Source organism: Podarcis melisellensis (genome assembly GCF_964234715.1).
Source record: "Podarcis melisellensis genome assembly, chromosome: 1".
Taxonomy (NCBI): Eukaryota; Metazoa; Chordata; class Lepidosauria; order Squamata; family Lacertidae; genus Podarcis; species Podarcis melisellensis.
In genome coordinates, this window is record NC_138528.1 from 95,899,844 (window position 1) to 95,913,302 (window position 13,459).

Consider the following 13,459-nt stretch of genomic DNA (forward strand, 5'->3'; position numbering starts at 1 on the left):
ATAAAACCTCTAGGGCTGCCAAGCTTGTAGGCTTCTATTAAGTTCATCGAGAGATTAACCATTACAGTTGCAGTCATCTTTTTCTCTGCCAGGAAACAGCTGTATGATACTTCCAACAACCACTAGAGAACACCATTGCTCTGTTCACTGTTCTCACGTCAGCTGAAAATATTACATTTGTTCCGCCTGCAAACCCTGTCAAACTGCCATATGGATTAGCAGCCTTTGCATGAAACTTTTGTTTGGTTTGCAGATTAGAAAGGAAAAGGCCTCGCAGTGCTCAGTACGTGCATAACCTGAACATTTAGTGCACGCTGGCTCCAGAGACATGACTGTTGCATTAGTAAGAAAGGGGAAAAACAAAAGAGCTTTCCTCACCTGGCCCAATGCAGAAAACCTTGTCAAAGTCAGCACAGATACACATTTGCTTATAAAGCTGTGGGGACTGTGCAAGGTAGGCACTGCTTTTGAAGTAAGAAACAGTAAACACATTGGCACCACCTTCGCTGGCAGCTGAAAAATAAATGCATTTATCTATAAAGCAGGAGCAAACTTAAGTGATGTGTTTTTCTTGATTTCTTCAATTATTGCATGCAGCTGACAATTCAGCAAGTACACTTTCAGAGATGGAAATGGAATGTTTAAACACTTTCTCCAAGGGTCAGAAGACACCAGCCAGCGCCATTTTACTGACTGAGGTAAATTACAAGAAGGCACTTCCCCTCCAACACTACCACCGCTCCACATATAGAAGCTGCCTTGCAAATGAATCTTACTTCGACACCGTCAATAGGATAGCATTAGACAGACGCAACGGCATTGTTCTAGGGAGGGTATACAGAGCTCTAATGCCCAGCAAAGGTGAATGGCCTCAGAGTTCAGGAGGAATGGCTGTAGGGACTGCTGCCACCGCCCCAGCACCTGAAGCAACTGCAACACACTACCTAAAAAAAGGGCTGGCCATAGTAATAATGCCTGTCACATTTGGTATCACCTAGGTCCGTGTTGTTAGGGTTGACAGGCCCAAGCCTTCTGCAACCTTCCAACCCCAATTCTCACCTTCTTTCCCTTTCTATGGCGCTAAAGTGGACTTAAAACCAAGGCAAGCTAAAATGCCTGCTCCAGAAGAGGAGGAATGTGGCATGAGGCATTCAGGTGGGGTTTTATAGGGAAAGGGAGGAACTGCAGTAAGAATATGGCGTTGCAATCCATATTTTACTATATCCATTCCTTTCCAGACTATGGATTTTGGCTTCACACAGCCAATGGCAGTGAGAGGGGGCAGGTGGGTGGCTTGTCTGTAGGTCCCAGTGAGCACATGAATTGGCTGTTGCCAGCCACTACACAAGATGGTTTGTTTTCTATGCTTGTTATATAGCCTTTGGTTTAAAGCAGCCTTGCATTTAAGCAGTAGCCTAGTGGCCACCGGTGACAAGGAGCTCTGTGTAGAGGAGTGAACAGGCTGGCAAAGGAGAAATGAAGCAGTATATCCACCCTGTGTCCAGCAAACTAACCAAGAAAGGAACAGGAGAAGCCCCCCCCCCCCGCCATATGAACCAAATACATAAACGCAAAAGTTAGCTGCTGTGGGAAAGATAGATCTGTCTCTCTTCTGCCAGCCCCAAGCAGCCTAGGAAGCCTTTCTGCAGGCTAGCTCATTTTTCTGGGCTTCAAGACTGGTTAAACAGATGGGAAAACTACACAAAATGCTAAGGAATAAGCCTGTTTCTCTACCCTGAGATTACTGGGGAGTGCACCAACTTCTGTTTTTCCAAAGGATATAGCAGCATTTATTTTTTTAAAAGAAAAGGTTTCAATGTGCAATTGATTACTTAAAAATCAATTAATACTTTCTGGTTCAATGATATATTCCCCCCTCCCCCCGCCTGCACAATGGTGTACTGCCTCCAAAATTGCGAATTTATTTGAATCCATTACAAATAACCAGTACATACCAGAAATAATCTTTGGAGTCTGAATTTCCACAAACCCCTTGTGAATGAGTGTTTCTCGAAAAAGCTGGCAAATGCCAGACTGCAGGCGAAAGACAGCTTGGCTAGTGGAGGTCTGTTAAAGAGAAGATATTACACTAAGATTTCTAGCTTTATTTCAGCTGCTGGACACTGTTTGAATTTTATCAGGACAACGGATATCATTAAACAGTTCTCTCAAGAGAAATTTTTATTACCCAAAGGCCTGCAGAGGAAACTTTCTGAGAGGTTTGCACAAAAAGAGCAAGAGAAACTGCTAAAAATCTGTACCAACAGTTGAGACAAAGGGGTTGATTAACTTTTATTCATCATATATAGATATACAGGTAAGGCGTTTAGACAAAAGTTACAAAGGTACAACTGTCTTCTATAGAACGACATTATAGCATTCTGCTATCAATAGCTGAATCCGCTCTACAGTAGTCGTTGCACTCATCCATATTGAATATATAAAAGTAAAAATAATGCTTAATGTAAACTAGATGAAAAAACCAAATTGATAAAATATATTGAGAGGCTATACAAAGTCACCCACTCCCGTCACCCACACACAGCAAAGAAAAGTCAGCTAAATACAGAGTTGAAGGTAAAATCTAATGCAGTGATGGGTGTGTGTGTGGGGGGGGAAACCTTCTGCCATTTCTCCCCTCCAATACAATAGTTCTTCTTCCAAAACAGAGACAAGCTTGATACTCCTCAGAGATCACAGAGATTGCTTGCTTGCAAAACAGTTAACATACCAGCATGCTATGCAAACCAAGAACCCTGAGGTTTATTGTGAAGAAAAAATAAAGAATAGTTCAAAGCAAACCCACAACTGCGTTGGCAACATACAGCTGCATGTGTCTATACAGTAATGGCATTTTTAATCCTCCCCTTCCCCCACCATCCGTGCCTCCTAAATAAGGATGTGCGTCACTGTTCTGTTTACTGCAACTTTTTCAAGATGCCTACCTTTTCAGTTAGGTTGAGATATGTGGTTTTTCACATGACATGACGCCAAGCCACAGATGTGCAGAAACGAATACAAATGTGATACAACTGTCAGGGTTTTTTTTGTTTTCAAATAAAGTTGCTTTTTCGTTTTTGTTTTAAACACAATGGACTGCATTTTTTAAACCAAAGCTTGCTTTCATTTCTTCACTGGAAAGTTACAGATTCTAGTTAATTAAAATAGTGCGAGAAAGTGGCTGGTACCATCTTTCTGGTTTGGTTTCCCACCCCCCTCTGTTTTGTTTTTAGCCACGTGAGATCTTAACCACAGTCACACTGCGTTCCTAAAGTAGAGGGTTCAGCGCAACCTGACTTTGTTTTCAGCTGATTGGTGGAAATAAAGTCTGGCTTGAAGTGCAGAGGCTCATCTCTAACAAACATACAGGCTCATCTCTAACAAAGCTGTGCAAAGTACAGGAGGCATAGCTGCAAGGAAGCACAGCATGAGATGTGCTTTATGTGACGCACACACGACTGTGTTCTGCACAAACAAAACAAAAAGACTCGTAGAAGAGAGTGAAAACTAAGCAACCACCAGCGGCTTAGTCTCACCACAACCACCCCATAATATATTTAGCCTACATTTAAAAATATATACAAATGCTTGCACAACATGTTTGTTGGAGAGCACTTGATTTGCTGCCTTGCTAAATAATAAGAGCAATGGACTGAATATAGAGTTTGGCTTTTGGGTTCATTACAACAGCTGGAATGTATTATACAATCTGATGAGCTATTCTGTTAACTAGGCTAGTACAGTATATGGTTAGTACAGTACAGTATAGTACAGTATATGGGGAAACCCAGCCAGATGGGCAGGGTATAAATAGTGAAATTATTATTATTATTATTATTATTATTACTAAGTGCTGCCAGATCTACACTGCATTTTAGTTTACCATCAAAAATAGTTCTGCTGTAAAAAAAAATTAACCATTTTTTAAAAAATTAACATCTTCACAAGCAACTAGGCTTTGGCAAATTTCTAGGGCTAAAAACAGAAGCAGATGCTTTCAATCTCTCTCTCGCAGACCCGGTGGAGAAAAGCGAGGGGCACATGAGCCCTCACATTCTCATATCTCATTAAGCCATAGTTTGGCTCACTGTCACATGTGAACAAGACCAATGTCAACCATATTAGGTTAGATGCATGAATGGTCTGTCCCTATATAAGGCCAAACCCAGAGAACTAACAGATTTCTGCCAATAAGCAGCATTTGGATGCTCTTTTATTTCTACCTCCTTACTCGAAGTTTAAGGAAAGCAAATCATGTTAAATATATATTTTTAGGTGACTTCTAACAATGAGACCCCTAAATAGCAAATAACCTCTATCGACCAAACCCTGGCCAATGAATTCTAATCCAGGGGCTAAGTTTTAGTACAGAGGAGCGCTATCTTTAACTAGGAAAGAAAAGAAATCTTGAGTTACTATCTAATCCTCAAATTCAGCTGACATATCTAGCAAAGTAGCACAATGTGCTGCCACAGGCCCTAAAACTAAAATTATTGATATGGGACCCTACAACAAAAGCTGTGGAAAAGCAATTTGATGGAGACAAATGATCACTGCTCAAGAAAATATACTGCAAGATCCCCAAGACTGGAAGTTGAACCTTAAGCAGGTTTTGACCTTGAAGTGAAGATGCAGATTAGGGAACAGACAATAAAGGCTGGACTTGTTTCTGTTACCTAATTTATTACTGAGTAATTCCCAGATTAGATTAGATATGTAACCAAAACATTTACGTCAACTCAACTAGGGCAAATCCTTTTTGTTTGTTTGTTTCAAAGTGTCACAATGAAGCCTTAGATAATAATAAAAAATGGGAACAATTTTGGTTCTCCCTTGTCGAAGGTGGCTAACAGAAGTCCACTTTAAAGAAATAGCATAGGAATCTCTGAATCACAGGCTACAAGACTCTGATATCAATTTGCCTTTTCATTCCATTGTCCACTACTTACGGCATGTCAGAAACTAGAAAAATTTCACTTCATTTCTTTCATCTAGATACAGGAATCTCTTTAAGTTTACTGTTTCTTGGAATTACAAAGTCACTTTTTAAAATAAAATTATTTTTACTTGTGTTGACAGTGGCCAGTTATTCAGGCTGAAGCTCTACGATGTTTACTACAAGTGTTGAATTTGTATAAAATCTACAATAGTAGCAAGCGCATTAAAAATGAAACATATCAAATGTAATGCTCTTTTCTATCTGCAGAAGGATTCAAATCTTACTAGCTTGATGAGAACCATGCTTCCAAGTCACCTGGATCAGCTTACCTTAAACTTTCTAATTAGCTATAACAGGCATAGCTACCTATTTATGGACTTAAAGCCAAGTTTACATGGTATACAAATGTGCTTATGATTGCACAGAGACATCTATTTTTATTTTAAAATGTACTACATTCATATCCTACCTTCTCTCCATCTTTGGCCAGTCACTTGCTCTCAGGCTAACCTACCTCACAGTTACTGTGTGGATAAAATGAAGGATACCTGTATACACCACATTGAGATCAGCCAGTGAGCTTCATGACTGAGTGAGGATGTCAACCACAGGTCCAGCACTCTATTCACTAAACCACACTGGGTCTAAAGTATTGTATTAAAGCACAGCAAATGTAGTGCAGCAGGCCAATGGGGATTTTGCCAGCCCCCCAACCCCAATCTGATAAATACAATACGAGAGCCTCCATTCAACTTCCTCAGACAAAACACAGGATGTAGTCTCCGAAACCTTTCTAACAATTGGATTTAAGAGATCTGGCTATATGTATATACAACTGTGTTTATTGAATGCTTGCATAGAATTCAACTGCTGCTGCTGCTGCTGCTGCAGCAACAACAACAGTAGACGCTGTCAATGTAAGCTATAAAAGATAACAAATACAAAGAAATCAGAAACAAAGTAAGGCCACCTAATTTATAAGTGTAGGCTCATGTCCAACTGAAAGGAGAGCTAACTGACTAACACAGCTGCTGCTGTTTTATTGGATGATTAAACTTCTGAGAAATTGGAATGTTACTTTAAAAAGCGGAGATGGGGGTGGGGAGATGCCTGGACCAGATGGAAGTGTTGAGGTCAAGAGTTTGACAGAAGATATGCCTGTATGTCAGTAGAGGCAAATGTGAGGACAAATGAGGTGTCAACACTGGGAAATTAAACAAAAACCCATCTACAAAATTGCACATGTATCCATGTGTATTCCTATCAGTCCTCTAGAATCAATTGTCACAGCAGGACTTGGGATTTTCATTTTAAATCTGAGTGATTTTATTGATATCATTCTGCAAAGCTTCTGTCAGTTACTCTGAATCTAAAGAAGAGAGCTATAGACTGGATATGGGATTACATATAATTTCCATTTCAACCACCTGACTTTCAAACAAGGAAAACGCGACACCAGGAAACCATATTTGACAAAAGTCATTCCTGTGCATTTACTCTTTCTTCCTCATGCAGTTAACTGACTCTGCAATCAAAGAAGTGTAAGGATTAACGGATTGAAGGGAGAAGGAGAAAACTTATCTTATTCTGAAAGTCTTAAATTCTTCCACAGTCTATGTACAGTAGTACAATAAGGAACTGGAGACTGTGCTAAAGCAATAAAGAATATCTTAAACACATTCCTGAAGTTTAAGCTTCAAAAACAAGTCTTAAATAATGTGCGAGACTCTAGTGTCAATGTTATATACTATTGCTCATAAAATGTGAAAATGAATATTGCTTTTGGGATGCCAGAGGCAATATTTTACATTTCTGTTCACATACATCTCTGTTGTATGTGAACACACATATCCATGCGGAGACAAATGCTTTGTTTAAGCTTAAGGAAAAATACCACAACCTTCTTGTGCTGTCAGATTGTAGATACATGCATTAAGGCTAAACTCTTGTTCTCACCAAAGTGGTATGCCTGTGTCTTGGCTGTACCACTTAAGATGGCAGGTAGGGTGCTCTCCCATGACATAGCACCCTTAAATACCAAGATTTCCCTGCATGTAGACAACTAGGTCTACCTGCAGTCTGAAATTGTACAGTCCAGACAAAGACATACCATCTCAGTAAGAACTAGGCCCACTTGAAAGAGGCATGCTTAAAAAGGGGGGGGGGGTGCAAGTTAGGAGGCGATCCTGCAACACACTTCGAAGCCCGGAGTTGTCTACTCATTCAAGCTGAAGTTCAAAGCTGTGACAAGTGTGAGCACTAACACCACATTGAAGGAACAGTGAAATGCACAGAGGAGCCACAATTCGGCCTGCTCAAGCCTCCTAGCTTAACAACTGAGGGTGGTGGAGTTACACATTTTCCCCATTCTCTCCTGTCCTCACTTCATTCCACCTACTCCTTTCTTGTTTTTTATTTGGACAGGATTCATTAGCTATTTTAAGACTGGGCATATCCTTCCCCACCTGTAAGATACAGAAGTATTTCTTTGCTATTTTCTTCTTCTCCCAGTTACATGTTTTATCTATATCTAACCGTTCTGTTTACATTTCACTTTTCAGGTGGTCCCATCTTCATCCACCCCAAGCGAGGGATCGCTAAGGCTTAGTTGTGAGTCCTATTTTAAAACATCAGGGATCGGTCTAGAAATATGGGGATTTGTTTATTTCTTAGATCTACAGTCTGCTCCTTCTCCCAAATGAGATGGGTCAATAACAGAATACAATTAAAACCAGGTCTACTTTTTTAAAAAAACCAACCTTCTTTTTAAAAGCTGAGAACAGCTTTAAAACAACAACCTGTCACCTACTGCACAGCTAATAATGACACCAAATACTTTATGTACTGAAGCTTTTTCCAGGTCTTAATCTGAGTCAAAGCTTTAGGCCCAGTACCTAGAGATCTAGAATTCAAACCTGAAGTACCAAAAAGGTAAAAAAGTACCTCTGGGGTTGTTCAGAATGCTCTCTGACTCTACACAGAGCAATGCTGCCCGCCTGCAAGGATATCTGAGAAGGGGCTTTCAAGATTATGTACATAATTTCAGCACAAACCTGGGCACAGTCACCTCTAATTTTATAAATTCAAGCAAGAAATGAAACGAGCAAAAGCCCCATGCCTGACAGAAGTCACTTAAAACAAAGTATGTACAGCTGACTGGCAATGTGAGAAAATAAAATATCCCCTCCTGCGTCTATCTGGGATTGCTGCGGACATTCAAGCTTAGGCAGAAGTTTTCAACATTATGAGATCTAAAACTGAATAAGCAGCTTCCACTATGCTGAAGCCAGCAATCCACGCTGCCCAACTCATCTTCCAGTGGCCTTTCCCCAAAATTGTATTTCTTTCATTAAAAAGAGCTCAATGCTTCTTAAGAACACAGATATTTGAGGGGAGCAATGAAGCAGAACCACCAGCATCAGCAGGTTTTTCCCCCTCCTGTATTTCTTCACAGAATGCACACAATGATTTTTAAGAGAGATGACACTTCCAGAAATATCAAGAGCAATCATGGATAAGGTTGCTCTGACAGGTGGTTTAAGATGCATTTTTATCCTCTCTAACATATATACTTTTGCAGCAGGAAGAGCTACAGCCTACAAATGTTCCATTTATTTGGCACTGGATGCTTGGGCTCATTATTTGTGGGCAGGCAAATCACTTCAAGCTGCAGCCTTTACTTATGTCCCTCATGATGGTATTGCTAATGGAATCAGAGGTGGACTGAGAAAGTTAGGCTGATCCTGCTACAAAAACACAGGAAGACAACAACTCTGGGGCAATTATTTGTACTAAAAGTTTTCCATACACTATTTAATGTGCAAACAACGGCAGAAGCCGCCCTGTCCCTTACTGTATTACAATGTGGAGTGGATTCAAACACGGTGGTTGATCAAATTTACATGGCCAGCCAGCTGTTTGCCTAGTTTCTAACCATGTAGTACGATAACCATTATTATGTGCAGGATCATGCACTTTAGACTAAAAACTAATGATAATTATTCATGAAGAAAAGAGGGTTCTGCAACAGTATCCATATAAACACACACACACACACACACACAATGTGTATTTGCAAAGTGAGTGGTTCAGAGCAAGAACATGCGAAGAGTCCATCCTTGCCAAAAGACAAAATCTATCAACCTACCAGACATCATATCACCCGGTTTCCCAAGGGTGTGTCACAGGGAGCAAACACATCATGGAAAAGCACCAGCAAAATAAACTGTACCAGATGTTTTAAATAAGGAAGGAAGCAATCTGTCCATCAAATGTTGGGGCGGGGGGAGGTGTTCTCAGCCATGGGACGGAAATGCCCAGACTAGTGAAATGTAATATATGTATATTTAGTCCTTCTTCTGGCATTGTTAAAGGTATTCCTATACCCTTTTTCAAGTGAACATGATAAAACAGTTCACATAACATTATTAAAGCTATAGGCATCAATAAAAATTATATAACTGAAAAGAAAAAAACGAACAAGTGTTTTGTCTTGAAGGTGCTAAAGCAACTTCTCCACCCACCTCCCACCCAGGACAAGAATATTTGCTTTATATTAAATGTGATTTAGGATTATGCAGTAATTTACAGGCCACAGTCAGGTATTTATCTCTGTGTACCATGAAATGCCTCACTGCAGATTTTTAGTTGTGACACTCCTGTAATATTCACTGGTAAGCATGCTTAGGAACTGCTGCCTTAGCATAACAAAGTCTGTAATCACAGACAGGCATGCTAACTTGGAACAAAACGCATGGAATTTGATGGATCTTGCTTCTGAGAAAACATGCATGGGATTGGAATACATTTTACATTTGAATCATTCCTTCACCTCAAGTCTTGGTAGGCAACTAGTCACTAAGACTCAAATAACAACGAGCAAAGAATGGCCAAGTTGAACTCCCAACAGCAGGGACAAGTTTCATGTATGTTTTCTGTGTTCTGGGCTAACACTCCCTAGTTGAAGCACATGGTGTTGACCCAGGTGAGCATTTGGTGCACAGGAGAATGTGACTCGTAGAGTGACTAGTGACATGGCATGTTTTATTTCTCTCAAAAGGTATCCATGTTCTACTATAAACAGAGCTTCAAGGGAAGGGCAATGCAACTCTCAGGTGTCGTCATGCAGCCGGCTGTTAGCTGGCTCCAAACATCCCCAATGTCATCACATTACTATGCAATTCAGTTGGGCAACCAGGATCGCATAGCAAAGTACCAAAACGGCAGCCTGATAGAAATGGTATCTAGGCAGCAGCAGATTACCGGAACAGTGGTTGCAAAGAAGCATGAGAAAGTTGATACCATTTTTTCCTGGAGGGCTTCTCACACCCCTTGAAAAATCAGTTTTCTCCTCAGAAATGTTTTGATGGCAAAAATTCACTGCGACTCTTAAAAAACTGGGCTAAAGAGGCCACTGTGTATAATGCAGGTGTATGTGTTTGCCACTGATGTAACAAACTCAAAGGCATTTGAAGCATCTTTCCATTGGCAGTTTTTTCATGTTACACATCCCAGGAATACAAGTACCATATTTTTTGCTCTATAAGACTCATTTTTTCCCTCCTAAAAAGTAAGGGGAAATGTGTGTACGTCTTATGGAGTGAATGTGAGCTGCGCAGCTATCACAGAACCAGAACAGCAAGAGGGATTGCTGCTTTCACTGCGCAGTGATCTCTCTTGCTGTTCTGGCTTCTGAGATTCAGAATATTTTTTTTCTTGTTTTCCTCCTCCAAAAACTAGGTGCGTCTTGTGGTCTGGTGCATCTTATGGAGCGAAAAATACGGTAAGTGGTCACTTTTAGCACCACCATTATCACTGACTTTTGCTGGAGTGAAACAAGTTTACAGCAAATGGGTCATACAAACCCCCAGATTTCTGAGTCTTGAGAAATAATCTTCCCACCTTCTAAACCATTTGCTTAGTTTCAAGGACAACACAAGGGGTTCTTACCCTTAAGTCAATCACTCTGTTGTCCAATCTTGTATCCTGGTTTACAGTAGCTCTTCCTTCCTGAAGAGTTGCAAAAGAAAAACACACTGAAAACCACACGTGCAGAAGGGGGGGGGGAAGAGAGAGAGAAACAATGCATGTTTTGTAACATAAGAAATCTTTTGGTTCGTTGCACATTCAGAGGGAAACTCCGTAAGCTGCTCACACCTAAGATTTTCAGTGCCTGAGATAAAGACACCTGCCAAGTGTCTAGCACAGCTTGAGTGAACCACTTCTGCACCAAGAGGGAGCAGCTGTGTGGTCTGCATGTATCATATTGCCTTCACTAAGGATGTTTCCGAACGGGAGCTTCCTGTGCTCCTGGCATGATGCTTAAGTACAAAGCCAGACGTGTAAGGTGAACATAATTCAAATAGCAGGTGTATGCTGGTTCCATCACCATCCTTGGCTACAGAAGGGAGATCAGGACAGGCCATCGCATCTGGCTGATTCTGTCAGCAGGCTACCTGGAGAAGTCCTTTTCAGAGACTGTTCTCAAAGGACCAAATAAAGTTTTGGAACATCTGACATGTTTGGCCTGTGACAAGTTTTCCTAGTGACTTTTAAAGAATGATTTTCCTTCAGGATGACTATCTTTGGAGAGGGAAATCTAGACAGGCTGACAATGAATGCAGGGCATCTTATCCAAAACCTGCTATGCTTGCGAAATAATTTCTTCATACAAAACTTCAGGTCTATCTATCTGCTTGTTAAGTATCTGTGTACAAAATGTTGAAATAGGAGTAATTACTATAGGTACCAACCTTGTTCTCTTGAGTAAAAGAGCAGTTAAGCCCTGTTTAGGGAAGTTTTTAATGTTTGATGTTTTGTTTTGCTTTTAATATTCTGTTGGGAGCTGCCCAGAGTGGCTGGGGAAACCCAGATGGGTGGGGTGTAAATAACAACAACAATAATACTAACAACAACATTAATGCTGGATGATAACAAAATTCAAGGCTTTAAAAAATAAATTATGAATAGTAGCTACTGAGATTTCAAGCCCTTGTTTTATCATTAACTTTTAAAAAAGTTATTTTCACCTCTTCTCCTTCCACCTCTGGCCGAATAGCATCATCCAGCTGCAAGGGCAGTCGAGGTTCAGCCAAACTGATCACATAGATCTGAAAGAAACATTTTTTAAAAAAAGAAGCATAAAAGTACTGAGAAACAGTGTGATTTACAGAAGTATATTTTTGGCAGAAATATGAAACAAGCTTTGCATAATGATTTTCTGGAAGAATATAGAATAAGTCAAGGGGGAAAAGTAAAGAGAGACATTTGTTTGGTTTTACTTTCAGTGCAATATCAAAGACCCTTAATAACAACTTTGTTAAATTGCATTCTATGAAAGTTGATTACAGTGATACTGATTTGGTTTGCACATTCCTCCTCCCAGGTCATTCTGCTGATACACTGCACTAGGCCAAGCACGAAGCATGTTGTTTGAACCCAGGATCACGGTCTGTTTCTCCTGGTCAAACCATGCACCCTAAACCATAGACCAGGGGTAGGCAACCTAAGGCCCGGGGGCCGGATGTGGCCCAATCGCCTTCTCAATCCGGCTTGTGGACGGTCCTGGAATCAGCATGTTTTTACATGAATAGAATGTGTCCTTTTATTTAAAATGCATCCCTGGGTTATTTGTGGGGCCCGCCTGGTGTTTTTACATGAGTAGAATGTGTGCTTTTATTTAAAATGCATTTCTTTAGACTCTGGGTTATTTGTGGGGCATAGGAATTTGTTCATTTTTATCCCTCCCCCCCAAAAAATATAGTCCGTCCCACCACATGGTCTGAGGGATGGTGGACTGGCCCACAGCTGAAAAAGGTTGCTGACCCCTGCCATAGACAAACTCATGGTTAGGCTGGAGAGAGCTAAACCACAAACACAGGTTCAGATTACACACCAAACAATGGCTTAGCTCAGTGCAACAGAAAGACCAAGGAGGAACAAAGTGGTCATGATCTCTTCTCCCAAAATCCACACACTCGTACATTCACACTAAGCCACAGTTTGGTGTAGCGAGACATATAAACCAACCACCATCTCAAAGCCGATTTAATGATCTAGCTATTAGGCCTGAAATAGCTGATCTTTCTGAAAACTCACATTCTGATGCTAGAGAAAGTATATTAATTCCCAATATTCTTCGCGGGTACACTGACAGAAGTCTAAAGGCATATATCACTGCAGTAACAGGGGTAAGGAGGCAGCCGATGTTCAAAACAGGATTGCAACTTAATGTTTGTATTTTGAAAAGGTGAAAAAGTACCCCCAAAATTAGCACTCCAACAGAACATCCATAATACCTGAGAGATCTTTTAGAGGGGGGAAATAGGTGTTTTATCAACAGTGTGAGTAAACATGTGATTTCTAAGGGAGCTGTTTCAGTTGACTGGATCCAAACTTCCAACGGTGGGACTGAAGCTGGGCAGGGGGATTCTGGCCAGCTGCCCCTTCTTCCTGCAAACATTTGCACCTTCCTAAACTCTGCTTTGGAGAGCTGGGAGCAGGTGGGTGCAGGGGAAGGGT

At 40.7% G+C, this 13,459-nt stretch overlaps 1 protein-coding gene across 1 annotated transcript in view; it reads right to left on the reverse strand.

Moving 5' to 3' along the window:
- The window catches only part of DARS1 (aspartyl-tRNA synthetase 1), a 49,505-nt gene that overhangs the window by 9,997 nt on the left and 26,049 nt on the right, over positions 1-13,459 (reverse strand). The window contains exons 6-9 of the mRNA XM_081929209.1: positions 11,968-12,048; positions 10,889-10,948; positions 1,956-2,067; positions 379-513 (exon numbers count right to left, since the gene is read on the reverse strand). Coding sequence (XP_081785335.1) covers positions 379-513; positions 1,956-2,067; positions 10,889-10,948; positions 11,968-12,048 — 388 coding nt within the window. The remainder of the gene's footprint in view (positions 1-378; positions 514-1,955; positions 2,068-10,888; positions 10,949-11,967; positions 12,049-13,459) is intronic.